This window comes from Pelobates fuscus, chromosome 5, assembly GCF_036172605.1.
Source record: "Pelobates fuscus isolate aPelFus1 chromosome 5, aPelFus1.pri, whole genome shotgun sequence".
In the NCBI taxonomy this organism is placed as follows: Eukaryota; Metazoa; Chordata; class Amphibia; order Anura; family Pelobatidae; genus Pelobates; species Pelobates fuscus.
In genome coordinates this window covers 191,084,365-191,110,121 of record NC_086321.1, presented here as the reverse complement: position 1 = coordinate 191,110,121, position 25,757 = coordinate 191,084,365, and the positions used below count along the sequence as shown (strand labels likewise).

The 25,757-nt window shown below is 41.9% G+C and overlaps 2 protein-coding genes across 2 annotated transcripts in view; one reads left to right on the top strand and one right to left on the bottom strand.

Annotated features, from left to right (window-relative positions):
• The window catches only part of LOC134612163 (uncharacterized), a 33,191-nt gene extending 27,501 nt beyond the window's left edge, over positions 1-5,690 (top strand). Inside the window, exons 5-7 of the mRNA XM_063456519.1 lie at positions 5,150-5,301; positions 5,372-5,490; positions 5,620-5,690. Of these exons, the coding sequence (XP_063312589.1) occupies positions 5,150-5,301; positions 5,372-5,490; positions 5,620-5,665 (317 nt within the window). The 3' untranslated portion in view covers positions 5,666-5,690. The remainder of the gene's footprint in view (positions 1-5,149; positions 5,302-5,371; positions 5,491-5,619) is intronic.
• Positions 5,691-7,122: 1,432 nt separating this feature from the next.
• On the bottom strand, positions 7,123-24,667 carry ACIN1 (apoptotic chromatin condensation inducer 1). Its single transcript, XM_063454857.1, has 12 exons — positions 24,414-24,667; positions 23,648-23,768; positions 14,547-14,592; positions 14,168-14,319; positions 12,772-12,921; positions 12,493-12,682; positions 12,239-12,387; positions 10,957-11,064; positions 9,656-9,763; positions 8,550-8,844; positions 8,281-8,381; positions 7,123-8,202 (listed from the first exon to the last, which is right to left on the bottom strand). The coding sequence occupies exons 1-12, from the start codon at positions 24,434-24,436 to the stop codon at positions 7,924-7,926; spliced, it is 1,722 nt and encodes a 573-aa protein (XP_063310927.1). The 5' UTR covers positions 24,437-24,667; the 3' UTR covers positions 7,123-7,923.
• Positions 24,668-25,757: the final 1,090 nt, after the last annotated feature.

Sequence of the window (25,757 nt, the reverse complement as noted above, 5' to 3'; positions counted from 1 at the left end):
ATCATCATTTACCTACTATCCTTCATTACTCTGTACCTCTTTCCATATTGTCCCATTCTACAGTGGTGTCCTTTTCTCCCACACTTTCTGTCCTTCTGTACACATTTCCCCCCTTAACTTTTGTACCTTTTCTCATTTAACCCTCCCACACCTTCAACTTTGTACATATTCTCCCCACACACTTTCTCCATATTCTCTCACCTCCAACTTCTGTCCCTTTTCTCATATACCCCCTTCCCCCGACTTTCTACATAATGCACACACAATCTGCCCCTCTTTCCCTTTCCCTTTCCCTTATTAACAATTTAAAATAAAGTGATGCTCTGCCTACCTGCCCTGGTGGTAGTGTGGCCAAGCTGCATGTGACTGATGGTCCTAGCAGGATCTCAGTGCTGTTTGGCGCCACCTGCTGGTAGGAGGTAGCAGTGATATAATATAAAGTCTGTCCCTGCTCCTATTGCAGCTCAGGCACGAGTGAAAAGTCCTGAGAAGGACTCTGACTCCCATGCTGCTGGGCTGTTCAGTGTGGGCAATAGCCCTGTTGCCTGCGCTCCCCCCTTCCCGATCCCCAGATCGATTTGATGGCCTCTGCCAATAATACTCATATTCCCATATATTTATCTCTGCTTCCAGATCCTCTATCAGGAGGACAAGATGCCATATCTCAACAATGGGAATTTGATCCGTGGTATGCATTCCCTCCCCTACCAATGATACTTAAAGGGACACTCCAGGCACCCAGACCACTTCTGCTCATTGGAGTGGTCTGGGTGCCAACTCCCACTACCCTTAACCCTGCAAGTCTAATTATTGCAGTTTTTCAAGAACTGCAATAATTACATTGCAGGGTTAACTCCACCTCTAGTGGCTCTCTACTAGACAGCCACTAGAGGTCACTTCCTAGTTTCTAGCACAGGAAACCTGTGCTAGAGCGTCGCTGGACGTCCTCACGCTGTGTGAGGACCTCCAGCGTCGCTCAAAATCCCATAGGAAAGCATTGAAATGATTTTTCAATGCTTTCTTATGGGGAGACGTAATGCGCATGCGCGGCATTTCCACGCATGCGCATTAGGTCTCCTCGGCCGGTGGGCGAGATCACTCTCGCCCACCGGCCGACGCAATCACAAGGAGGAGCGTCGCGGAGGAGGAGACAGCGGCGAGGGACATCGCCGCTGCCTCAGGTAAGTCACTGAAGGGGTTTTCACCCCTTCAGTAACCGGGGATTGGTGGGTGTGAGGGAGAGGGACCCTCCAGTGCCAGAAAAACGGATCGTTTTTCTGGCACTGGAGTTTCCTTTTAAGACTATTAAAGAAAATGTGTAAGAAGGTTTATCACCATCAGTTTTGCCAAGAAGTCCTTGGTTCCCTCTCTTGAACAGTACGAGTTTGGACCATCCTTGGCCACTTCCTTGGAGACCAGATTTACTGATTCAAGGGCTGGCAGTTCACCCCAACCCCAACCGAACTTGGGGGCCTGGCTCTTCAGAGGGAAAGACTCTTAAATCAATGATTATCTGAAGCTGTAATAGAAACTCTTAAAATACAGAAATAAGTCCACATCAGCATGGTACCATATGATTAGGGAAACTTTCCGATCATCGGCCAAGAATAATTCCATTGACTTCCTTCATCCTAATAATAATAATCATATCTTGAATTTCCTTCCTTCAGGATTGGAAAAAGGATTGAGTCTTAGTACTCTGAAAGTACAATCATCAGCTCTATGTAATGTTTTGTGGGCCTCAGATCCCCTAATTAGGAGATTTTACAAAGCTGTTTCTAAATTAAGAAGTGACCTTCTCCTATCTATCAATTCCTTTGCAGAGTGCAAACCACATGTAGAAGAAAATGTATTTTTGTAAAATGTACCTTTATTTTTGTTTCTCCAACAAGTTCACACACATCTCTGTAAAACAAAATATTAAAGGGACACCAAAGTCAACCAGACTACTTCATCTCAGGGGAGTGGTCTGGGTGCAATTGCCCTAACCTTTTGACCCTGCAATGTAACTTATTGCAGGAAAAAAACCATCTCTAGTGACTCTCAGTATGGCAGCCACTAGAGTTGGTTCATCTGCACAGAGAAAAAAAAATGGTCATGTGATGTACAAGCACCTATAGGAAAGAATTGAGTAAAATACTTTACTACAGGGAAGGTATAATGCGCGCACTGCTGAGCATTGTATTGGTCCATCATGGAGAAGGCCGTGCTTCCTCTGTATCATCATGAAAGGCAGAAAGGTAAAATGTATTGAGGGAGCCTCAGTTATGGAAAAAAGTAAAAACTTTAAGTAAAACTTATTTTATTCATTTTTGTTGGGAAGAGCGTCAGAACTGGTCGATGGAGGAATGGAAGAAGATTGCCCGATCTGAAGAATCATGTTTAATTTTTGATCGGGTTAATGTAATGGCTGGGTGTATTTTCTTTTACCTGGGGAAGAGATGGCAGCAGGATACACTACAGGAAAAAAAAAAAGCAGGCCAGCGGAGGCAATGTTATGCTCTACTCAATATTCTGCTGGGAAATCTGGGCAACAAATCTGATCCATTGAGGCCCACCTCACAACTTGCAGAACTTAAAGGATCTGCTGCTACTGTCCTGGTGTTAGATCAATTAAATCATATTGCCTCAAAGCAGTTTTAGTAGCATGAGGGTGGTTTTAATGTAACTGATCAGTGTATGTGAATGACAGCCATATGCACGCACCTTTAGTTGAACAGGTTGAATCTGACAGTTCGCCTCTATGGTTTTTCCTGCTTCACTACCTGCATGTAGTAGTGACATAATCAACTTGACAAAGATCAACCTCAGCGTCATCAGTTTAAAAAAAAAAAAAAAAAAGGATGTGTGGGGATAGAATTAGTAGGAGCTGCTTTTTCACAAGTCTTCCTTACTTAGTAGAATGTACATAACAATAACTCGTAAATGGACACTATATGCACTCAGAACACTTCAGCTCATTGAAGTGGTCTATGTGCAGTGTCTCTGTCCCACTTAGCGCTTCAATGTAAAACAGCGGTACGAATACAGCCTCTAGTGGCTCTCTACCAGAAAGAATGTTACTTGAGTTTTCCATGAACTGACACTGGATGTCTTCAAGCATGGCACGTGAACATCCAGCGTTTGCTATTTCCCCATAGAAAAAGAATAGATTCAATGCTTTCATATGGGGAGACCTAATGCGTGCGGCATTCGCCAAGGATGCGCCTTAGCACACCTTGTTGAGTGACTGAGGAAGCAGAGCCGTGACCTAGCGCCAAGGGATATCAGGGTGGGGGTCAGTTAAGTAAACAAAGCATTTTTAACCTTTTATTCACCGCGGTGGGAGGGCAGAGCTATTGTGCCATTAATACAGCTTTGTACTCCTGGCACCATTGTATTGCTATATATATATGTTTATATATAAATGTTTTTGATTCACTCTATCCTGAGGAAGGTCCCTTTGTGGACGAAGCGTTGATTCTTTTGATACATGGAATAAAACCGATTTTTCAAGTTTAATACCACAAGTCCGTGAGTGCAGACTCTATTTCTCTTCAATTTTGTACAACTTTATATCCCTAAAGAGACTGGCAACCGGCAATTCAAACCTCTGCACTGCAGCAGTACGTCGTTTAAGCGTGAGTGCAAGGATATACACATTGTGGATATATAGATTCCATTTAGGAATACTATTGTAAAACACTATTTGACGTATCAGTTGTCCTCTAACCTTTGATTTCATTCACAGCTTTATCTACTCATGGAGAGTCAGTTGTACTTATGGTCCCTCATTCAAGTCTTTGATGTGTCCTCATCTATTCCCTTAACGTCCATGCGACTAAATGTTATCTTCAGGGTGTGATAAGATTTTTTTTAAATAGACATGTTTGGTCAATTCGCTCCTTCTTTGCCACCGAATTGTGCGTGTATGGAGGCCTAGGTTATAGTCAGAGTAATAGAACTGCACCTTAAACCAGCCCACAAAGATACTGTTTCTTACAAGCACTTCTAGTGATTTGCATGTAGAAAAAACTGCTGGGGTTCAGTACTAGTGCTGTGTGTTTTAAAATCAGAAGTTAGTTTTTAAAGTGTGTTGATTGCTTACATAGAACTGTTATGTGGGTTTCAAATATCAGTAATTCACAGATGTAAGTGCCCAAACACTGCCAGAAGCAAGCAAAATAAGACTGCTTCATGCAGCACTCACCAGTAAAATTAGTCTTTGCTTCAGTTCTCACTTAAAAATAAATCAAGATTTTCTTTCAAAACCAAATGGTTCATAAATATTACTTCTTGCATTATTTCAATGTTGTCATGTAAGCAGTTTAAAAGAGTGGACTCCTAAGCTTGGGAGTTAAAACCCACAAATGGGTAAACCCAGGTATGAACAGCCACATCTTATTCACCAGGTCCTCTATAAGTTGTTTAATGCAATTACAATGCTTTTAGAAAAACAATGTTTGCCCGTTCAACCCTTACGGTTCTGCCAATAATAAAACCTCCTTACGTGTCAGGACAGTTCTGCTTAAAAGGAAACTCGAATTTCAATGCTTTCCTATGGGGATTTGAGCAACGCTGGAGGTCCTAACACAGCATGAGGACGCCCAGCGATGCTCTAGCAAAGGTTTCCTGTGCTAGAAACCAGTAAGTGACCTCTAGTGGCTGTCTACTAGACAGCCACTAGAGGAGGAGTTAACCCTGCACAGTAGTTATTGCAGTTTATAAAAAAACTGTAATAATAACACTTGCAGGGTTAGGAGTAGTGGGATTTGGCACCCAGACCACTCCAATGAGCAGAAGGGGTCTGGGTGCCTGGAGTGTCCCTTTAAGGGCTCCCATCCTAGGTTTGCTCACTTATCCTGCTCTCAGGGACACCAGAAAGCCCAGCATGAGTATATCATTACACATACTCATGTTGTGCAAAATTAACGACTGTCATGCCATTAATGGCTGGCTAGGAAAGCTGCACTGCTGACCCACCCCCTTTTTCAGGCATACCGGACTCCTTGTGGCACACCCAATCTCCATTCATGTATCCCAGTGTCAGGAGGTATATGATGAGGCCTTGTTTAAACAGCAATTGCATACCATCTCAAATGTTTTCCAGTTCTGGATTCTTGCTTTTAATGTAACATTTCCCCCCACTCGCTGTGTTTTGTCTTCATAGCCGAAAGCACTTTGGAATGTGCCCAGAACATGCCCATGGATTGGCTAAATTACAAGGATCACTTCTCAGCTCCTACAGAAATGGGAGTAAACAACTCTACACAAGATGCTGTAAACAGTGGTGCTTTCTTCGTAGAGATCTCTGCACAATCAGTAAGATCATGTATTCTTTTAATAAATTATCACTTTCTTCACTATTCACCTAAAAACTTTCCCATTCCAGTGCAACTCCATAAAGGAAAGGACATGTACAATTTTTCCAACTCATGCTGATGGCTCAAGCTTCAGCTACATCTATCACAGCCCAAGCAGGGAGATGACAGACACGCTTTATGATTTCAGGTGAGTAGAAGTCTTACCACAGTTCATTTTTAAAAATGTAGGATGCTCCTGTGGGCCAACAGACCAACCTTTAGAAAACTACCACTGGACTGCACTTTAATTATAACTTTTTTTCCCCCTTTCTTTTAGGTACCCAGCTGACATGACCCAATGGGCAATAGAGTATCTCAAATAAGAGGTGCACCACTTCAGTTCTGGGAGGAGGGGCTTAATACAAAACTAGCAAATGCTGTAAATCCTGCCAGTGTTTTTAAGCAAGATTAAAGGCTATTTAACTTTATTGCCATGGCAGTTATCCTTAAAGCCTGTGGAAGATCACCAGCAGTTTAAAGATCTCACTTGTTTTAACTTGTTTTTTTTAGTTGGATACGTCAAAACTCACTGACTGCAAGATTGTTGTGCAGGGTTAAAGACAAAGTCAACTATTAACATAACTGACATTTTCCTCTGTTAGCTAGCCCATATTTCTTCAATGGTTACTGAATGTATTTTTCTTGGATGGGAATAATAACCAAAATACAGTGTGATGCACTCTAGAATCAACCTGGTTTACCCATTACAGCAAAGGAAGCGTTAATACCAATAGAACTATTTTTTCCCCCCAAAATCATGATTGTGGGAGAGGGCAGAGAAAACAAAAGTTGATTAAAAAATAAATATATATATTTGAGCAATGAAAGAACAAGCTGAAAATGAACATATTTCATTTAATATACCCAGTTATTGAAGATAAAATCCCAAAAATACTATACATCGCAAAAATAAAAAAAAAATATCACACTAGCAGCTTGTTATGGAACACATAGTGGAAGTGCATTACAGCTTTAGAAGGGGTACTATGTATAAAATATAAAAGCAGACAACTTGGAACACCTTCAACTTCAGATGTTGCATGGCTCTGTCAAATATATATATAAAAAAAAATGAACCTTGTATGGAAGAAGTTGGTCTCATTGACTAGACATATAGGCTTCTTTCCTTTAGCATTTAAAATAAATGTAAAACCGGAAATACATAGGCTGTATCTGAACTGTACAAATGCAGGCATCCATGATGTGAAAGTTTCCTTTGTTGTTTTTAAATTTCGGTATGTTGTAAGTGTAGGCATGTCTACAAATATTTAGAGTTTTAATATGGCCAGCAACTAGGCAAATTCCTAATTTGTATTAAAAATTCACTTAAATGTTGCACAACCTTGGGGAATCTAACCAGCACAATGGAAATGAAAGGGCTCTCCAAAAATGGTCTTCAAGTGCAACTATGCTTTAACCCATTCAAAATAACCCATCAGTGTATAGAATGTATAAGTATATTAAAAATATGTGAAATTGTACAAATTCACCAACTTTAAAGTCAACACTAATTAAAACGGGATGCATCCATCCACATACGTGGATTGCACGTCATCTTAAGAGAACTCTAATCCCGCAGATCAGCAGTATTGTAAATGACAGACAAGCACATCTTGGAATCCATGTTAAAGAGAGACTGAGGAAAGGCCAACAACTTCAGGTTATTCTCACTTTATATGGAGTTCTCGGTGCTAACCGATAGATGGCTAAAACCTCTGCACCAACTAATCATGCTGGATAGTCCATTAGGTAATGAAATGTATAAAAAAAACAAAACCCCTTTCAAAAGCAAAGTAAGCATTTATCTTATTACGGTTTCAGTGGCAGTATACTTCACCCTTTACGGTCAATATACATGAAGTATATTGTATTAACATACAGTTAAATGTACAAATTTACAAAAGCATTTTTTTCTTGCACCATACATTTTCAAAACCTGCCCTACTTGATCTATGCAAATTCTTAATTGCCTTTAAGGCACACCATATCAAATTAACATACCCGGAACACCTGCACAAATTGTTAAGAGTCTCACACGCACTTTCCAGACAAAGATAAAACTAACGCAGAATTTTATTCTTCTTATATCCACTTCATTTATAATAATAAAAAAAAATAAAATAAGGAGGGGGAAAAATAAAATAAAAAATGTTTATTGGGAAAAGGAGGAATAGTAACCCCATTTGTGCCATTATAGGAAAACTATCCTAAGTAAATGGCAGGTAGAGGGTTAACAGGGGAAGGGACCCTCATTGCACAAACTGCTCACAAGTAATAAGATGTTCATATTCTGTAAATCTACATCCACAGAGAATGGAGGGGGCAAAATAGAAGGGCAGGAAATAGATTTACAGGGGCAAGGATGCCAATGGTATTTGGAAGCAAAGAGAGCTTCCAGATTCCTTTGGAAGGAGCGTATCCCATTCCCCTTTATTTTGACCAACCTCTCACATGTGGAAGAACCAACATGTTCCACTTCGCTGCCGTACAATTGTACAGAACTTTACACCTTTAACTCTGTCTGTGCTGGACAGGCCTGAAGCAGTCAGGTGATGGGGATATGGGCACAAACAGTATTCGGTCAACGTCTTCCTCCCCTATCTCTGACTGGTGTACTCCTGCTACGGCTCCTGCTGTGTCTCTTGGGATCCCGACGTTCTCTCTCACGGACACGTTCCCTGCTGTGCTCTCTCCTTTTTTCCCGTTCAGCCTCACGTGCTCTGTCTCTGCTACGCTCAGCTTCTTTTTCCCGCTCTTTAGCACGCTCTTTCCTCTCCTCTTCCTCCTGTTCCTCTAGCTCTTTGCGTCGCTTTTCACGAGCCTTTGTGCGTTCCGCTTGGTCAGCAACCCTTTTCATAACCTGCATTAAATATTTTGTATTATCAAGCTTATAGCGCCAAATTACCGAGACACAGAGCCACAACTTTTGTGTACCTACCTGATCATCTGTAAGAGGCAGCCAATATATACAGGGAGCAGCTTTGGTTTTGTGGAACAAATCATCCAGAAGTTTTGCCGGAGGTTCCTCCTGAACTTTCTCTGCAAGTGTTTGGGGGGGGAAAATATTGTTTTTTTACATAATGTAATAGATATATTTGTCTATATGTATCTTTGCTACAGGGGAAGTACTATGAAGAGAACCCATTTCATAGTTCACTCATTAATAATTCTATACATCGTGCACTCAAAACACTCCCTAGCAGTTACCTTTCTTCTCATTTTTCTTCTCCTTTGATTTGGCATGCTCTTTGCGCCTGCGGTCTCGAGATCGTGACCTAGGACCTTCACGAATTTTGTCTCTGTCCCATTCCCTTTCTGAACGAGTTCTCTCCCGCCTCTCCATTTCTCTTTCTCTCTCTGCCCATTGTTCTCGTACTCCTCGTTCATGTTCTCTGTGCTCACTTCTTGAAGTAGGAACATGTGCATGGGAGTGAGCGTGAGGAGGCTCTTCTAATTTTGGTTCTGGAGGTCTTTCCACAAGAAGTCCCCTGTGGAAATCCAACTTTAAAAAATAAAAAAAAGAAGTTAGGATAGGGGATGGGCGAAAACCACAAAAAAACAACAACAACAACTTAAGCACTGTAAAGCCCTCCTCCCTTTTGTCAAGCACAGACTTTCAAATAGAGAATCCTTCAAGTTGCACATGCATGTGACTGGCCAGTAACACAGCACATACAGAATTATATGAATGGTGAAGTGCCAAGATCAGTCTAGTCCCACACTGCTATATTTCAAAACAAGTGAGAGAGGAAATACTCACGGCTGACAGCTTAGATGTACCAAAGGTGTTTTAGAAAAGTGAAAGATTCCCTTGAGTTTGAAACTTAACACAAGCCTGCAGGTACAGGCAATTTAACCCCAAGTAAAACCCCCTTTTTTGTCTTTCCTATGAATAACATTACATTTTTGTGACAATTTCTGTTCTGTTAAAGAATAGGTTTTCGTACAAATATTTCACATAACTTTATTCATGTACATTTTAATGTTACTGTGCCACCATCATATAACAAAAATATTGCTTTTTCTCTGCTCAAACTCAAATTTTAAAAATCAAGCTTCAATAACGTGTAGTGAAAAATAATAGTGGGCATTTATATAGTGCCAAATTACAGGAACAATAAGTTAAAGAGGACTCTGCTCAAACAAGCAAAAAAATGTACATCAATTAGAATTTTTTACAAAAATGTTTTAATCCATATGAATGTCATTTGGCTTACAGGCAACATGTTGGACCTTCTTGTATCAAAGTATTTACATATAACCAAATATGTACATAGTTGTTCAGTGTAGAATAAACCGTTATTTGCCATTACCTCATCTTGCTCCGCAAAATCCACAGAGAGAAATTTGGGGTTTGACTGGGGCCACTTCACACCATGAAGAGAGTTCCTTGTGGCAACTGCTTCTTCCACTGTGGAGTACTACCAGAGTAAGCAAGAGTGGGAAAAAATTAGATACTGGTATAGCGGTCAAAGGGAAGTAGATAAAAATAAGCAATATCAGCGCCCTAACCAGACATCCTGTTTGCAGCTGTCCCGCATAGGGGCCGCACGGAGTGGTTCCCAATACTGGAACGGGCCCATCCACGCTAGGAACCGCTACTGCCAGTTAATGGCTTACTGACCAACACTGAGTAAGAGAGGAGTACAGATCCGAGCGGCCCATAACACTTTCCCTTGCTCCTGGTGGGTCATAGGATCACACAACAACCCATGGCTCAGGAGCTGAGCCTTACAGTCACCTTACATTATTTAGTTCTTGCTTATACTTGTCTGAATAGTTCATGATCTGTATGTAATTTTACCCAATGAAGTGCCTCAGTTTGGTACCTCTAAGAGTACATTGGTTAATGTAATGGCCCTTAGTGGCCACAATGCCAATAAAATGAACCAGACAGGGAAACAACAAAGGAAGATAAGGAAGGAAGTGGAAAAAGGGAGAGGGAAGAGGAGAGTGAGGACAGACAGTATAGAATGGGGAACAGGAATGAATATGAGAAAAGGGGGAAAAGGAGGAAAGACAAGAGGAATGGAAAGACAACCATACTGATTGGAGACCTGCGCGTCTTCCTTTATTGGCTTTACCTTGCGGTTTTTAAAGGTCAATAACGGTTTCATTAACATGAAAAAGGAAAGAAACAAAAAGGGAGGGAGAATATGGACAAGGAACAAAAGGGAAAGGAAAGAAAAAAGTTCATGTTAAAAGCCCCGTAACTGAATTGCGACACCAGATAAAATGATATAGCCTGATGACTGTATGCTGCGTATAAGAATGTACAGATGTTTCGTGACTAAGTGTCCCTGTTTAACTATTCCTGATATTCTGCACCCAGTTTGAGACCTGCAAATCTTATGTTCCAACTTGGGAGACCTGCAAATTTACTATATAATTTCCCTATGAGACCTGCGTGTCTTACTGTTTTGATCTATGCAACTGAATAAGAAATTTCCTATAAAAAAAAAGTTATTTAGAAAAAAAAAATATATATATTTTTAAAAAGCTAAAAAAAAGCTATATCAGGGTCTGTAAGAAGAGACACGTTAAAGAATATTAAACAAAAATTTAGAAGCCGGTAGGAACTGGTAGAATAGTGGCATACAAACAATATTCTTACCGTGGTATAACAATGGGATTTAATTTTGTCAATCCAGAAATTTTCTTCCACCAACGTACCAGTGCGAGCAAGTAACTCTTTCAGTTGCCCCAAAGTGAAAGGTCGAACCTGTCAAAATAGAGTGTTTAAAGCACAGTATCAAGATCCGTGATTTTAGAATGGAGTGGTTCCGTTTTAGACTTCGTATCTTTATTAACCCATTTTTGCTACAAAATAAAATTTTGCTGCACAAGAAGGTTTAAATAAATAAAATTAAAAACGATTTAAAATAAATAAAGTACAGACTTACTACATATTTCACAAACAGCTAAATTGAAAAAAATGCTAAAAATTCTACGGTCTCCTCTGAAAAATAAATTGAGTTTACAGATCCAGCATAAAAATCTAGGGTGCAGAAGATATTTCATAGATTCCATGATACATTATCAACCACTTAATCAATTAGCAATCTACGATAGAGGTACAGTATAACATCAAGTGGAGAAGAAAAAAAAAAAAAAAAAAAAAAACAACTGCATCAATAAAAAAAAAAAATAAAGAAGTTTAAAAATTGTTTTGACTTTAGTACAATCTAGCCAAACTCTCAGTTTATAATGAATTTTGTACATTGGGTCATAAGACTTCTCTCCCAAACATTCCATAAAGCAATGCATCCCAATAAAGTGAACAATAGCTTTAAAGGACCACTATAGCGCCAGGAAAAAACAAACTCGTTTTCCTGGCACTATAGTGTTAATAGGTCCCCTTACACTGAGCTCTAGGGGGAGGAAGGGGTTAAATCACTTCCCTTTCTCCAGCGACGGGCTCCCTCGGCACTGGGGACTCTCCTCCTCCTTCCGACGTCATCGGCTGAATGCACATGCGCGGCCAGAGCCACGTACACATTCAGTCAGTCCATGGGAAAGCATTCTCAATGCTTTCCTATGGACTCTGGCGTCTTCTCACTGAAAATCAGTGAGAAGCGCCTCAAGCGGCTGTCAGTGAGACAGCCACTAGAGGCTGGATTAACCCATATGTAAACATAGCAGTTTCTCTGAAACTGCTATGTTTACAGCAGGCAGGGTTAACCCTAGATGGACCTGGCAGCCAGACCACTTCATTGAGCTGAAGTGGTCTGGGTGCCTATAGTGGTCCTTTAAGCGCTCTTTGATTCATCACTTGAGAATGAGTGTCATTCTGACAAATAGCTGCACTCAATTGAGATAACCAATATCAGACGTTGAAAGTCTGCTGCAGTACATTAACATTTTAGCAGTGGCTGTGACATTTTATGCAGGCGTACCAAGTTACAGATGTGAACGATGCAGCTGACTTTACGACGGGGTGGTGAAGGTAGCTGTGACTGTGTTCTAACAGGATCATCGATAGTGATAGAGACTCCAGTCTTTTGCTGACTTATAGATCTTCTCAGAAGAGTATCTCCCAATGTGACTACCAAAACAAAAAAATAGTTGGTTAAGATAAATTGCAGAAATCTCTAAAAGCATGAAATATACATTTGCTGAATAGCTCTGCATATTATGTTTTTTTTCTCACCTCTGACCTCTGCTCGAGCTGGACTTTCCAGAGGTGGCTTTTTTACTTCTTGTTCAATTGGTGGAGTAACTTCTGTCTCCATTGGAGGAGCTTCTATTTCTGCAGTAGCAGCTTCTTCCTCCTCCTCCTCCTCCTCCTCCTCCTTCTCTTCTGGCTCCTGGCCATTCTCCTGGACCTCTGCTGGTACCACCTTCAAATCAAAGTAATTGCATCAAATGTATAACAATATCAAAAACATGTGTGGCCTGCATACTACTTTGAACGGAATAACCACTGTACCTGTGTTACTGTCCTGCATATTTTAAGACCTTTGTCATGGGAGTTGTCATCTCCATTCCGTTCTACTTCATCTTCTGAAATGTGTGTGTCTTCTGCATGAAGATCCACCACTGCCTCCTGCTTGATTTCTTTTATCTCTGGGATAAGACTCTGGTAAAGGGAGAGAAGTTTTTCGGGTATATGAATCAAGTCCGTTATTCTTGTGCAAGTGGGGGCACACAGTACCTTGGTCCTCACTGGCCACATTTTGCTGTTCCGTGACCAACCAGATAAGCCGCTTAAAATTAACCGTTTCATGCACAGACGGAATATTACCAACAAGGGAAACTGGATGATAGACCCGAATAGGTCCTCAACACAACCCTGCTGGTCAAAAACACCTAGTCTCAAGTATACCTTTTAATTGTGCTGGAATTTCAATGAAATACAAATACAGCCAACAAATTTAACAAGCATTCTTATGAAAAAAAAATTTCAAGAGTGTTAGCGCCACTTTAAATCTTTTAGTTGTCCCACTCCGTTATAAAACAAAAAAATACCAAAAAAAAAAAAAATCTTTCTAAAACTGTCATTTTCTATGAAAAATATTTTATTTATAAATAACAGAACACCCCCAGGCTGTCAAACCGCTAGGAAAGTTTCTTCCTGCTTCTGTTATCTCCTCTGAGCCACCGAAAATAGCACATGTGCTCTACTTGAGCGTGCCTGCCTCCACCTCATACCTCCTCCCAGAGTGGAGTGGTCCTTTTATAAAACTGAAATGTAAAAGTAGGTATACAAAAAAGAGATACAAATTACAGGATATTAGGGATCGACTGATTATCGGTCTGGCCGATATGAATTTTCAGCGAGATCAGTATCAGCCTATAAAGATACCGATTTTGCAATAGTGGCAGAGCTTAGCCTGGTAATTGTGGGGTAAGCTTGGAGTTCATGCGCCCCATCTTATCTACCCCATACTCCCTAGCAACCCCAGCTCCTTATCTACCCCAGATTCCAACCCACATACACACACACACACACACACACACACACACACACACATTCTTGAAAACCTAAAAAAATTCTGACTGGCATATATATATGTTGTGCATTTACCTTAATAAAAAAATTTTAAAAAATAAAGTTTTGCTAGAACAAAATAATAAACATGTTCAGTTAACCGTAGATTTGTTTAGAAAGAATTTATTTTTTCAAAACGGTAAATATAGAGAATATCAGTATCGGTAAGTTATCGGCTATCGGTCTAAAAGTTCACAGCTTAATCAGTATCTGCTCAAAAATGTAATATACACATACATATAGATAAATTATCCGTCGATCCCTACAGGATATACAAAGAAAAGTATTTCGGACTGACAGTATCACATCTATACAACATATTCTAACTACATACCTTCAAAGACTCTGTTGAAATACTAATAGAGGGCTTTTTCTGTGTGGTGGCTGTACTAGCTCCCCAGCGCCTGCGTCTAGCTGGGTGAACACCCTCATTTTCACTGTTTGTGGTAGATGCTGGTGAAGACTGCTTGGGACATTTAGTGGCAGCTGGAAGGAGAGAAAAGGTTTAATACCAAAGACACCACATCTTCCCAAATCTGCAAAGATGGAACCCTACTCAAAATTGTGATAACATTTAACAATAGAGTAGCAGTGCATAGATTCTGCCATCTATTGCTTACAACGTAGATTAATTTTTTTATCCTTTGGCAACACAAAGCAATCCTATTCTCTATAATAAAAAAATATATATATATATAAAAAGTGTTACTTACATATAACAGAGATCTTCCTCTTGAAAGTTCGTGGTGCAGATGTACTCTAAAAAGGAGGGTGGGAAAGGGTAGACAGACAAAAGGGAGGGGGTGGTGGTAGTAATACAGCACCCCATGGGAGAAAGAACAGTTGTTAGCAAATTTAATATGGGAACCATCAAATAAAATAAAAAATAAAAAAAATAGGGGGAACACAAAATAAAGAGGGAACTAAAACCTTTAAAGTCCATGTTAACAAGCAGATTATAGAACAGTGGGAAGAGGCATGTACTCGCACATTAGTAAAAGAATGCTGAAGCTGCAGCAATGTGTAGGGAAACATACCAAAAATACTAGCTTAGCCCATCAAGAAAAAAAATACACAAATACAAGAAATTGTATATACCGTTTATTAATGGTCTTGAGGATGCGTGTATTGTGACATGGCCTTTTGTAAAGATATACTTAAAAAAAAAAAAAAAAAAAAAAAAAAAGCCCTACTGTATTGGTCAGGAAAACCTACATTTTTTTTTTTTTTTTTAAACAATCGCTACAGTACATTAACTCTTAAAGGACAAATAACTGTCTAAGTGTTATCTCACATATATATTATTATTATTCTTATTATTCTTATTATAGCCAAATTTGCCACCCTAACTCCTCCCACAGTTTTTACACTACATAGACAAAAATATACCAAAACGTGCAGATTGTTCCCGATCGGATTGCTATTACTTTGTGGAACGTTTCGCCGAATGGTTCACGGAATATGGTCGTTCTTGTGGCGAAATTTGTCCCATAGGAATGAATGGCAAAGCTAGAGTGGGAGCTGGCAAAAGCTGAAAAATCAGGACATGATTTCTAAACTGCCACCACTCCCTCATTTTCAGGCCCACCTACACAAATCTTATATCAAAACGTTCAGCTATCCCTGCTGCCACTAGAAATGCCCACGGCTAAGCCATAGTCCTGATAGTTTTCACAATATGACCATTTGTTTGCAACTCACGCCTTCCATTGACATTCATTGAAACTCCACTCTGCAAAGCTCACATTTGAAGGGCAATTTCTAAACTGCGACTGTGCCTTCATTGTTAATATCTCAGAGACATAATATACATCAAAAAGTAGGTCTGGGTCTTGTGATTCTCACAATATAAAGCTCTTCACTGTAGGATTTATAGTTTTACAAATATGACCGTTTGAAGATGGCAACCGCAAAAATACTCTGACCTGTGCCAGCCTGCAGCAGCAAGTGATGTCAAGACAAAGCCTTTTACACCTGCTAATGTTTTTATAACTGTATGTTTTAATGTAACTGTGAAGCACTTTGGGCAACAACATTGCAATTAAATGTGCTATATAAATAAATAATAACAGTTACTCCGCGCACTCCAGTTGTAGACTACTGGTGGAGGCAAGAAAACTTCACAATTTCCCCAGAAATTGTAGCTTTTCTAGTTCCAATATATTCTTTCATGGTGTATTTAAAAAAGGAATGGCTAGTTGTATTGTGTTCTTTTGAAAATCCACAATTCTCCAAAACACACATGAAACAACACAGGGTTGTCTTTATGGACCAGATTATGCTTCTTTCCCCCCCCCCTTAAATCTGAACGCATAAGTAATGGCAATTATGATTTGCAACAAGCAACACAAATGACCATAGCCAGGACACAAAATACATCTTCAATGTGCCCTGTATCTATAGGTATTTGATCTCTATGAAATGTAAAAGTAAGGTTGCACAAGTAGCCGTTGCAGATTATTTTTCAAAGGGTTGTAAACGCATACAAAATATGCAAGTAGGCGACACTGCACATTCAACAAAAGGTTAAATGCAGAGCACACATTTTGGGAATAAATATTCAGAGCAAATGCAAAAACAAGAAAAGATTCAATTGACCTGCTCACAAATGCCAAAGACTGTCTACATTTGTTGGTTTCACAAATGCAAATAGTCTGACGTGGAAATCGTGATTTGAATTTCTTTTAAACAAAGATTTAGCTATAGCTTTACTAAAAATATGACTAAATGGGAACATCAGGTCAAACTAGTCGTTTCTAACATTTTCAGTAGAACACATTTTAGCATTGCCAAAATGAACCCACTGTAACAGACAGGACTGAAAAAAAAAATAAAGGATACAGGAAAGTAAAGCCTGTAAGTAAACATTAAATGCTGACTGTTGAAAATTCATAAACGTTTCAACACAACCCAAAACAAGTATCATAGGGACTGATTTGTCTTATAGTAAAGCTAACAATGACAAAATAAATAAATGTGGAGCTCCGCTGTAAACGTTTGTGCAATCCCAGCAGCAGTTTTCAAGCATTGTTTTGCTCATTGCACAACACAATCTATGCTTCTTTAGTCTTTTGGGATCCTACAGGGACCTTAGTGTTGAACGAGCATGTGCGAGTCAGCTTCAGGTAAGTAAGCCTTACACCACACCCTGCAGCCATAGGACCCTAAGCGGAGATGTTACCGTCAGTGGTATTTGCAATATAATTATATAAAAAGGTTTTTTGATCCAGAGGAACGTCCTCAAGTAGGTCTGAAACGTTGATCTTTTTTAAAATGAAACTACAATAAAGAATTGAATTTTAATTCCACTGGATAATTCCAAGCCCTGGCTTTTACACCCAGCTTTGAATGAATGTACAGCCTAAATGCAGGGATTTCAAAATATATTTATATATTATATAAATACAATTTTAGATAGATCTGCTTTAAAACATGCCTCATTACCACATCAAATTAGCCATTTAGGTAACCTGCACTCTTTTTAAAAAACAACTTTTGGACTGTAATTTAATCATATGAGGTGCTGACTATTCACTCCTTAGAAAGCTGGAACCACACCCACTTAGAGACACAAAGCATGCGAACCATTACAGCTTAAGCAAGGTAAACTGTCTTTTCTGAGATAAACTGGTTCCCAAGGCCATGTCTAGTGGCTCCAAGTGTGGTTGTGCACTCTGAAGATGCATTGCAAGTATATATTGATGAAGATTATCCAGGGAAAAAGTGATGGCTTTGGCTAGACTGGCACACCAAGGGATACAAGGAAAGTAAGTTGTCTTTCTTCTACTGATAGTCTACCTCTAGACTGTAAGCTCGTTTGAGCAGGGTCCTCTTCAACCTATTGTTGCTGTAAGTTTCTGTAATTGTCTCATTTATTAATCCTCCCCCCCTCTTATAATATCGTAAAGCACTATGGAATATGTTGGAGCTATATAAATGCCGATAATCATAAGTAGTTGAGAAAGCACTGTAGCATTAGAAGTACATGTATGCCTCAATGTTGGGCCTCACAGTTTTACTAAATTAGTTTTTTTTCCATAATTGAGCACTGCTCGCATTACTGATGTCAGAGAACATCACAACAGGTGTCCATAAGTGTGCATGATAAATTGTAATACATTAACAAATGTATAAGAGGCCTAGGAGTCTGAGCATGCTGTGCAGTCTCTCAGAAGTGGAAATCATTTTACACTTTAAGGTGTTCATTAACCAATATGTAACATATATATAATTTCCAAACAGTAGCTGAAAGGTCCCGGAGATTCTCTACTCATTTCAATAGATCAATATATACATATAGGGGTATATACAAGAAAAGACAATTGTGTTGGTGAAAACTGCCAATGAGTATTCGCACTCCTTCGACTTTGAAAAATAGTTTCAATTCTCCAACTTGGTGGATTTCACTTCCAGACAAATAAGAAAAGCAAGCACTTCTATACAAGTAAAAACAAAAGTTTATTAAAGTGTTACTGTAACTCTTTCACCCCTTCCTTTAAATTTATAAAGCCCTGTAAAATGATGTCCATCATGTGATTTCTTATCCGTTCAGTGCCACTGAGGCACCTCTAGTGGCTGTCAGTATGATTCTTAAACATTATTTTACATTGCATGGTTAGGACAGGCCCACTGCACCCAAGTCACTACTAAAATGAAGTGCCCTGGGTGACTTTAGCTTTCCTTTAATTGAATAGGGGAAGAGGACTTAAAGGGACACTATAGTCACAACAACTTTAGCTTAATGAAGCAGTTTTGATGTATAGATCATGCCCCTGCAGTCTCTAAATTATCTGCCATTTAGGAGTTAAGTCACTTTGTTTATGAACCCTAGTCACACCTCCCTGCACGTTCCATAAACACTTCATGTAAAGAGCCATCTAATGTTTATCCTTCATTTAGATTAAATTTAGGTTTAATTTAGATTTATTTTTTTATCCCTTGCTAAGTCAATAGCTTGCTAGACCCTGCAAGGGCATCCTGTATGTGATTAAAGTTCAATTTACAGAGCAAGATATAAAATTGCTTAAGGTAAATTACATGTGATTAAAAGTGAAACCAGTCAGAGCCAGGGAAGGTGTGGCAAGCACTCTATAAACAGAAACAAAGTAATTTAACGCCTAAATGGTAGTGGATTGAGCAGTGAAACCTGAGAGGCATGACCTACACACCAAAACTGCTTCATTAAGCTAAAGTTGTTTAGGTGACTAGTGTTCCTTTAAATGAAAGCAGGGAGGAGAGATGCAAGCCAGGGAGGAGCTCATTAGGCTCGTTGCAAGCATACTGGCAAAAAGCAGAAAGGCTACACATACACGCTCCTACCACCATGACCACTTCTAAAAACAGAAGTAGTCAAAGTGGTTGAAGTTACCCTTTAACCCCTTAAGGACCAAACTTCAGGGAATAAAAGGGAATCATGACATGTCACACATGTCATGTGTCCTTAAGGGGTTAAAGGACCACTCTAGGCACCCAGACCACTTCAGCTTAATGAAGTGGTCTGGGTGCCAGGTCCAGCTAGGTTTAACCCTTTTTTATATAAACATAGCAGTTTCAGAGAAACTGCTATGTTTATATAAGGGTTAAGCCAGCCTCTAAATCCTCTAGTGGCTGTCTCACTGACAGCCGCTAGAGGCGCTTGCGTGATTCTCACTGTGAAAATCACAGTGAGAGCACGCAAGCGTCCATAGGAAAGCATTGTAAATGCTTTCCTATGCGACCGGCTGAATGTGCGCGCAGCTCTTGCCGCACATGCGCATTCAGTCGAAAGGGAGGATCGGAGGCGGAGAGCTCCCCGCCCGGCGCTGGAATAAAAGGTAAGTTTTAACCCTTTCCTCTCCCCAGAGCCGGGCGGGAGGGGGGAAAAACTAGTATGTTTTCCTGGCACTATAGTGGTCCTTTAATTTACATTTAACCAAATATAAATTAGCATTTCCACTGCTGGATGAGGGAACCGAAAAGTGAACAGTGTTTTAGACACCATCATCCAGTAATAAGGTTTTGTTTTTTTCTTAAATGTATTCTAATTATATTTTTTATTATACATAAGTGGTGCTTTTCCTTTTCTTATTGGTGCCACCAAACTGGAGGAAAATTTAGAACTATTTATCAAGCCGGGAAGAGTGAAAATACTCATAGGAGGCTATAATACACCACATTTCATATATAAACTGCTATGAACTGAAACTGCATACTGATAAGCTAGCAAAGCAAAAATGAAGGAAATCAGAAAAATCAAGACAAGAATAACGAAGGTGGGTTTTAGGTAAGCGAATAGACATAAAATTATTAATTTGCGACCAACGCCTTCACTGCCAATGTTCTATATGCTGCTTTTCTCTTAGGGAAAATGTGCCATTTTTTTTGTAAACGCCTGCACTTACCACTGGTCTTACATCCCTTTTAAATGAGTAAAACGCTTTCTCAGATAGCTAAAAGGGAGCCTGGACATATACTATTAATAAAGGGAAAAAAAATAAAAATTAGGTGGGGTGGGGGACGGACACATACCATAACGAAAAAAAAAGTAGCGGATTAGCAAACTGCTACCCAAGGCTGGATATTTTTTTTTTTTTTTTTTATTAGAGAGCATCTATTGATTCCAACAAATGTACCTGTAGGATTGTATTCTTTCAAATGAAATAGCACTCCCACCTGGGAATTCCAATTAATGCCTCACTTACAAAAGTGCAGGGATTTAACAATAAAACTGGTACACTTCCCTTCAAAATAGGATTTCTTTAAAAAAAAAAAAAGTGGAGGGTAGAAACAGAAAAAAAAAAAGCTAAGGAGAGAAATTGAAATAGATAAAAAGAAACCAACGATTAATCAGAGGAGTGATGAAGTGTCCTGGTACCCTGTGTGTCTCTCCCACGTGGCTCGGGAGTGGCCAGCCGGTGCCCCTCCTTATTTTGGATTTAGTTTTGTCGTGTGTTTGAAAGGTGAGATGGGAAGTGGTGAGCGGTGAGGAGGGTGGGTAAGGGGGGCCGCCCCATTAAAATCCATGACTGATGCAATAAAGTCTGGTAATAGTTCAGAAGGAGTTTAGACTTTCAGATAGGCCCTCTCAGCCAGCCATTGCAAGTTCCCCATGTAGTAAATATTGCTGAGGGGCAGTAGGGTATATGCAACAAACCGCAGGTCTGCAGTGAAGATTAACAATGGAGTATAAATTCACAAAATGTCTCTTAGTACCATGAGATTCTGAAACCAAAATGTATGATGTAACTTTCAAGTGTGATGATTGAACAAGTACTTTATTTTCTCCAACAATCTGATAATGTTCTTTTGTAAGGCAGACAAGAGTCCTGGGGCTGTACTTGTGCTTGTATATGAACTACATTACTTTTTTCATAAACAATCTGTAGAACAGTCCAGCATACATCATAATAGAAATGAGTATTAAACCGAAGAGCAGTCCCCTCTTAATACTTTCAGTAACACAGTAGAGAGCAGTAATGTCCTGTTTTCACCACTGACACGTTTCTTGTGGGTAAATTCAGTGTGTAGAGTGAATTCAGTGTGGTGAACCATTTTATACGAGTCTTTTAACATTCCACAGAAAGGTGCATGTGGTACGATAATGCAGCGTTTTGCCAGTTAAAGGAGTATTATGGTGTCCAAGTGCGCAGTCATTCACTACTTGATCCATAAACCTCATAGAAAGGCCCATTCTCATTTGAAAGTTCACAATTGGCTACTCTTCAGTACTGTAGGCCCTTTTGGTCAGTCTCTTTTCCAAGGCGGAAAGGCATTTAGTCGGATGTGACAAAATGCCACTTAGAATACCAGTTAGGAGTAAGCTCGCTGGGATAGGATGCCCACTCAGCCATCATTTCTGCTCATGGCAGCATCTGTCCGGCACCCTCGGGGCTGCCTGGGTAAAGCTGGGCTCTGACTGAGTGTTGCTGTGCCTGTCAGTCCGGCATGGTAATGTTGGATGCGCTGGGGCGATGGGACAGGAGTCTTTACGGAGGAAGGAACGGCACACACTTATACAGGCTTCGCTGGTGGACAAGGGAGGTGGGAAAGAGCAGGGAGCACCTTATAACACCATCTCCCCCCTCATATATAAAATACAAAAAAATGTGGAAACATCCCTTCCTTATCTGCCTGTCCCATTGTTAGCAGTGTGTGTTAAGATAAATATTGCACTACACATGAGTCTTATCACATTGGGCCTTGTTTAGGATAATCTAGGGCCATGATAAAGGTGCATGTAAGCAGTCATAAAATGAATGCCAATCCCAAAATCTGTTCTTTACCCTCCCTGTCTTTGCATTTCATGTCAAGGACCACACCTCTGAATCATGTAGTTTACCACCTAGCCAACAAGAACAATTTAATGATCACAATTGAGCACTTTGTGGCACACTTGCAACCTAGCCCCTACAAAAGCCCATTAGACCCCCCCCCCCCCCCCCCACACACAAGCAGGCCTATTAGACGACCCCCCCCCCCACACACAGGCCGGCCTATTAGACCCCCCCCCACACACGCAGGCCTATTAGACCCCCCCCCACACACACACGCAGGCCTATTAGACGACTCCCCCCCCCCCCACACAGGCCGGCCTATTAGACCCCCCCCCACGCCTATTAGACGACCCCCCCCCCACACACACAGGCCGGCCTATTAGACCCCCCCCACACACGCAGGCCTATTAGACGACCCCCCTCCCACACAGGCCGGCCTATTAGACCCCCCCACACACACACGCAGGCCTATTAGACCCCCCCCCACACACACACGCAGGCCTATTAGACGACTCCCCCCCCCCCCCCCACACAGGCCGGCCTATTAGACCCCCCCCCACGCCTATTAGACGACCCCCCCCCCCCCACACACACAGGCCGGCCTATTAGACCCCCCCACACACACACACAGGCCTATTAGACGACTCCCCCCCCCCCACAGGCCTATTAGACGACCCCCCCCCACACACGCAGGCCTATTAGACGACCCCCCCCCCCACACGCAGGCCTATTAGACGACCCCCCCCCCCACACGCAGGCCTATTAGCCTCTCTCCCCCCTCCCCCCACAGGCCTATTAGCCTCTCTCCCCCCTCCCCCCCACAGGCCTATTGGCCTCTCTCCCCCCTCCCCCCCACAGGCCTATTGGCCTCTCTCCCCCCTCCCCCCCACAGGCCTATTGGCCTCTCTCCCCCCTCCCCCCCACAGGCCTATTGGCCTCTCTCCCCCCTCCCCCCCACAGGCCTATTGGCCTCTCTCCCCCCTCCCCCCCACAGGCCTATTGGCCTCTCTCCCCCCTCCCCCCCCACAGGCCTATTGGCCTCTCTCCCCCCTCCCCCCCACAGGCCTATTGGCCTCTCTCCCCCCTCCCCCCCACAGGCCTATTGGCCTCTCTCCCCCCTCCCCCCCACAGGCCTATTGGCCTCTCTCCCCCCTCCCCCCCACAGGCCTATTGGCCTCTCTCCCCCCTCCCCCCCACAGGCCTATTAGCCTCTCTCCCCCCTCCCCCCCACAGGCCTATAAGACCCACCCTTCCCAGAGAGGCCTATTATTAGAACCTCCTCCCAGGTATAGGCCTATATAAGCCCCAGATTTCACCTTATGAGCATTAAGCCACTATTCTGTGCCATATCAACAATCTCATTCACCCAGTGGACATGTAAACCGTTTACACTTATGAAAATAAAAAAGTTCTAATACTAATAAGCATATCCTTGTTAGTGTTAAATAAGTACAATTAAGAGAGGTGAGAGATCCTGTACAGGAAATGCCCCTTTTCTGTCTGACTATTGGTTTCACTTGGTATCCCATGAAAATGAAGAATGGGGTACATATAACACTTACCTCTTTTTTGTCATCTGCCTCACCGGAGTCATCTGAAGGTTGGGGAGGCACAGCTTCCTGGGGATCTCCCTCGGTCTGATTCTCCGCTGGTTCCATCACAGCATCTTCACTCTCTGGCACACTGCAATATTAGAGAATAATGATTGTATGGTGCTGTACAGGCCCAACAAGCACACGGAGTTATGTCGCCGCAGGATTCAGATTGTCATTAAAGATCACAAAAATATATATTTTTTAAAATGCCCCTTACTAGAAATTCAGCAACCACACCAAAATGGAGTTAGTGTTATTTCACTTAATCTACTAACGTGCTACCTTTACCCTGGGAAATATCCTCAGAAATACTACATCCTGCCATTTTGGGGGTGGCGTGAGACTACCATACCACAATCCTGCCACATCAAGCAATCCCGAAGCAGGAACATCAACCGCTCAGGGATGGATCGCACTTCCTTCCGCTGGCCGTTAGCAGTAAGAGGTCACACCGAGCAATGGGCCGAGCCCAGCTCACACTCCATCCCGGGCACACACCGAGCAATGGGCCGAGCTCCCTTCCCCGCCCCCCGCCCGGTATCTCGGCCTAGTACGGCCAGCTCCCCGCCGGCCGGCCGACACACACACACATTGCGGCACATCCAGCCCCCTCCCGCTTATCACATGGCCGACTAACAAAGCCGCCTCTGCTCCTCTCTGCCGCCACAGGAAGAGAAGGGGAGAGGCGCAGGGCGCCCGAACCATGAGCACTACCCAAACGGAATCCTCTTACCAGTCTTTGTTTTCTGACAACATTTCCCTGGCAGCCGGCTGAAAGGAAAAAAGGAGGGGGAGAGGAGGAGGGAGACAGAGAGGGAGGCTTGGAGGTCGTACGGCGGCGGGAGGGGGAAGGAGAGGAGGCAGGGTGGGAGCCCGGGGAGGACAAGCAGAGCGGGCGGTACGGGGAGAGCTGGGATGGAGCGCGGGGCTCTGGCCTGGTCTCCTGTCCGGAGAACGCCGATGCTCGCTCAGTCTGCGACAGGGAAACCGCACTCAATCACGCTCTGCGGCCATCTTGTAATTACCCAGAAGCCCTCGGTGCAGGGCGGGGAGAGGGGAGCTCCCAGAGGTAGAGCGGGGAGGGGGAGGGGAAAGCAGGAGGCGCTGCTCACATTACAGTACGGACACCGAGCCTAACCCCGCCGTGTCAGAGTACACACACAGTACACACGGCATCGGCCGGCCGCACGCACAATGGGCGACAAACACGGCGGACACATAAACAACGACCGCAGAGCTCAATGTGGAGCCATCACCATGGAGATACGTGGAATGTTCTTGCGGATTCCATTGGTTTCCGTGGTGATAGCTCCACGTTTACATATTTGCGACACCGAATCTGTGTTCCTTCAATATTTAATTAATTGCACAATTAAAGCCTAAAAAGTAACTCATATCGGATTAAACAGATGGCTGCACCATTGTCACATTATAGAAAGGCGTTTCCCTAATAAATGTCACACATTGCAAGCTCAGGGCTGCGACTTTCGAAATCCAGCCACAAACCAAATAAACACTCATATGTATGCTTGCCAGCCTGTGACGGTGATATTTTCTCACCATACACTCTGGGCACCATAACAACCTACAGGTAATTTGAATAAAGTTGTTATGGTTCAAGGAGTTACCCACCCAAATGGTTTAACCTTAAATTGTCTGCCACAGTCTGGGGTTTGACGTACGTATATTTCTCAAGCCTCTGACTCCAATGGAAGATGAGAAGACTGATTGCGGTAAGACCGGAACATCTTCATACCATAACAACTTCATTCTGATGAAGTTGTGCTGAATGGAGTATTTCTTTAAAATTGAAATCACAAAATTGAAGTTAAAATAGTCAAGCTTTGAGTAGAGGAAAGTTTGGGAGAATTTTTTTTTTTTTTTTAAATTGGCTCTTTAAACAACTCAATTAAGTTGAAAATTGGGGCCGGAGACCCTGATCATCCCTTCCCTTAGGTGGCTAAACCACCGTTTTCTCTTGCGACCCATTTACTGATAAGGAAGGATTGAAGCTGATCACGGCCCTACTTTTCCTTTTATAAAAAAATATATACTTTTTATTTCGACTTTTAAGCCA

Coding starts and splice junctions, on each gene's coding strand:
- ACIN1 (XM_063454857.1), bottom strand. CDS start 24,436: ATGTTGTCAGAAAACAAAGACTG. Junction 23,769..24,413: donor TTGTCAGAAAACAAAGACTG/GTAAGAGGATTC, acceptor CTAATATTGCAG/TGTGCCAGAGAGTGAAGATG. Junction 14,320..14,546: donor GAGGAAGATCTCTGTTATAT/GTAAGTAACACT, acceptor CTCTCCTTCCAG/CTGCCACTAAATGTCCCAAG.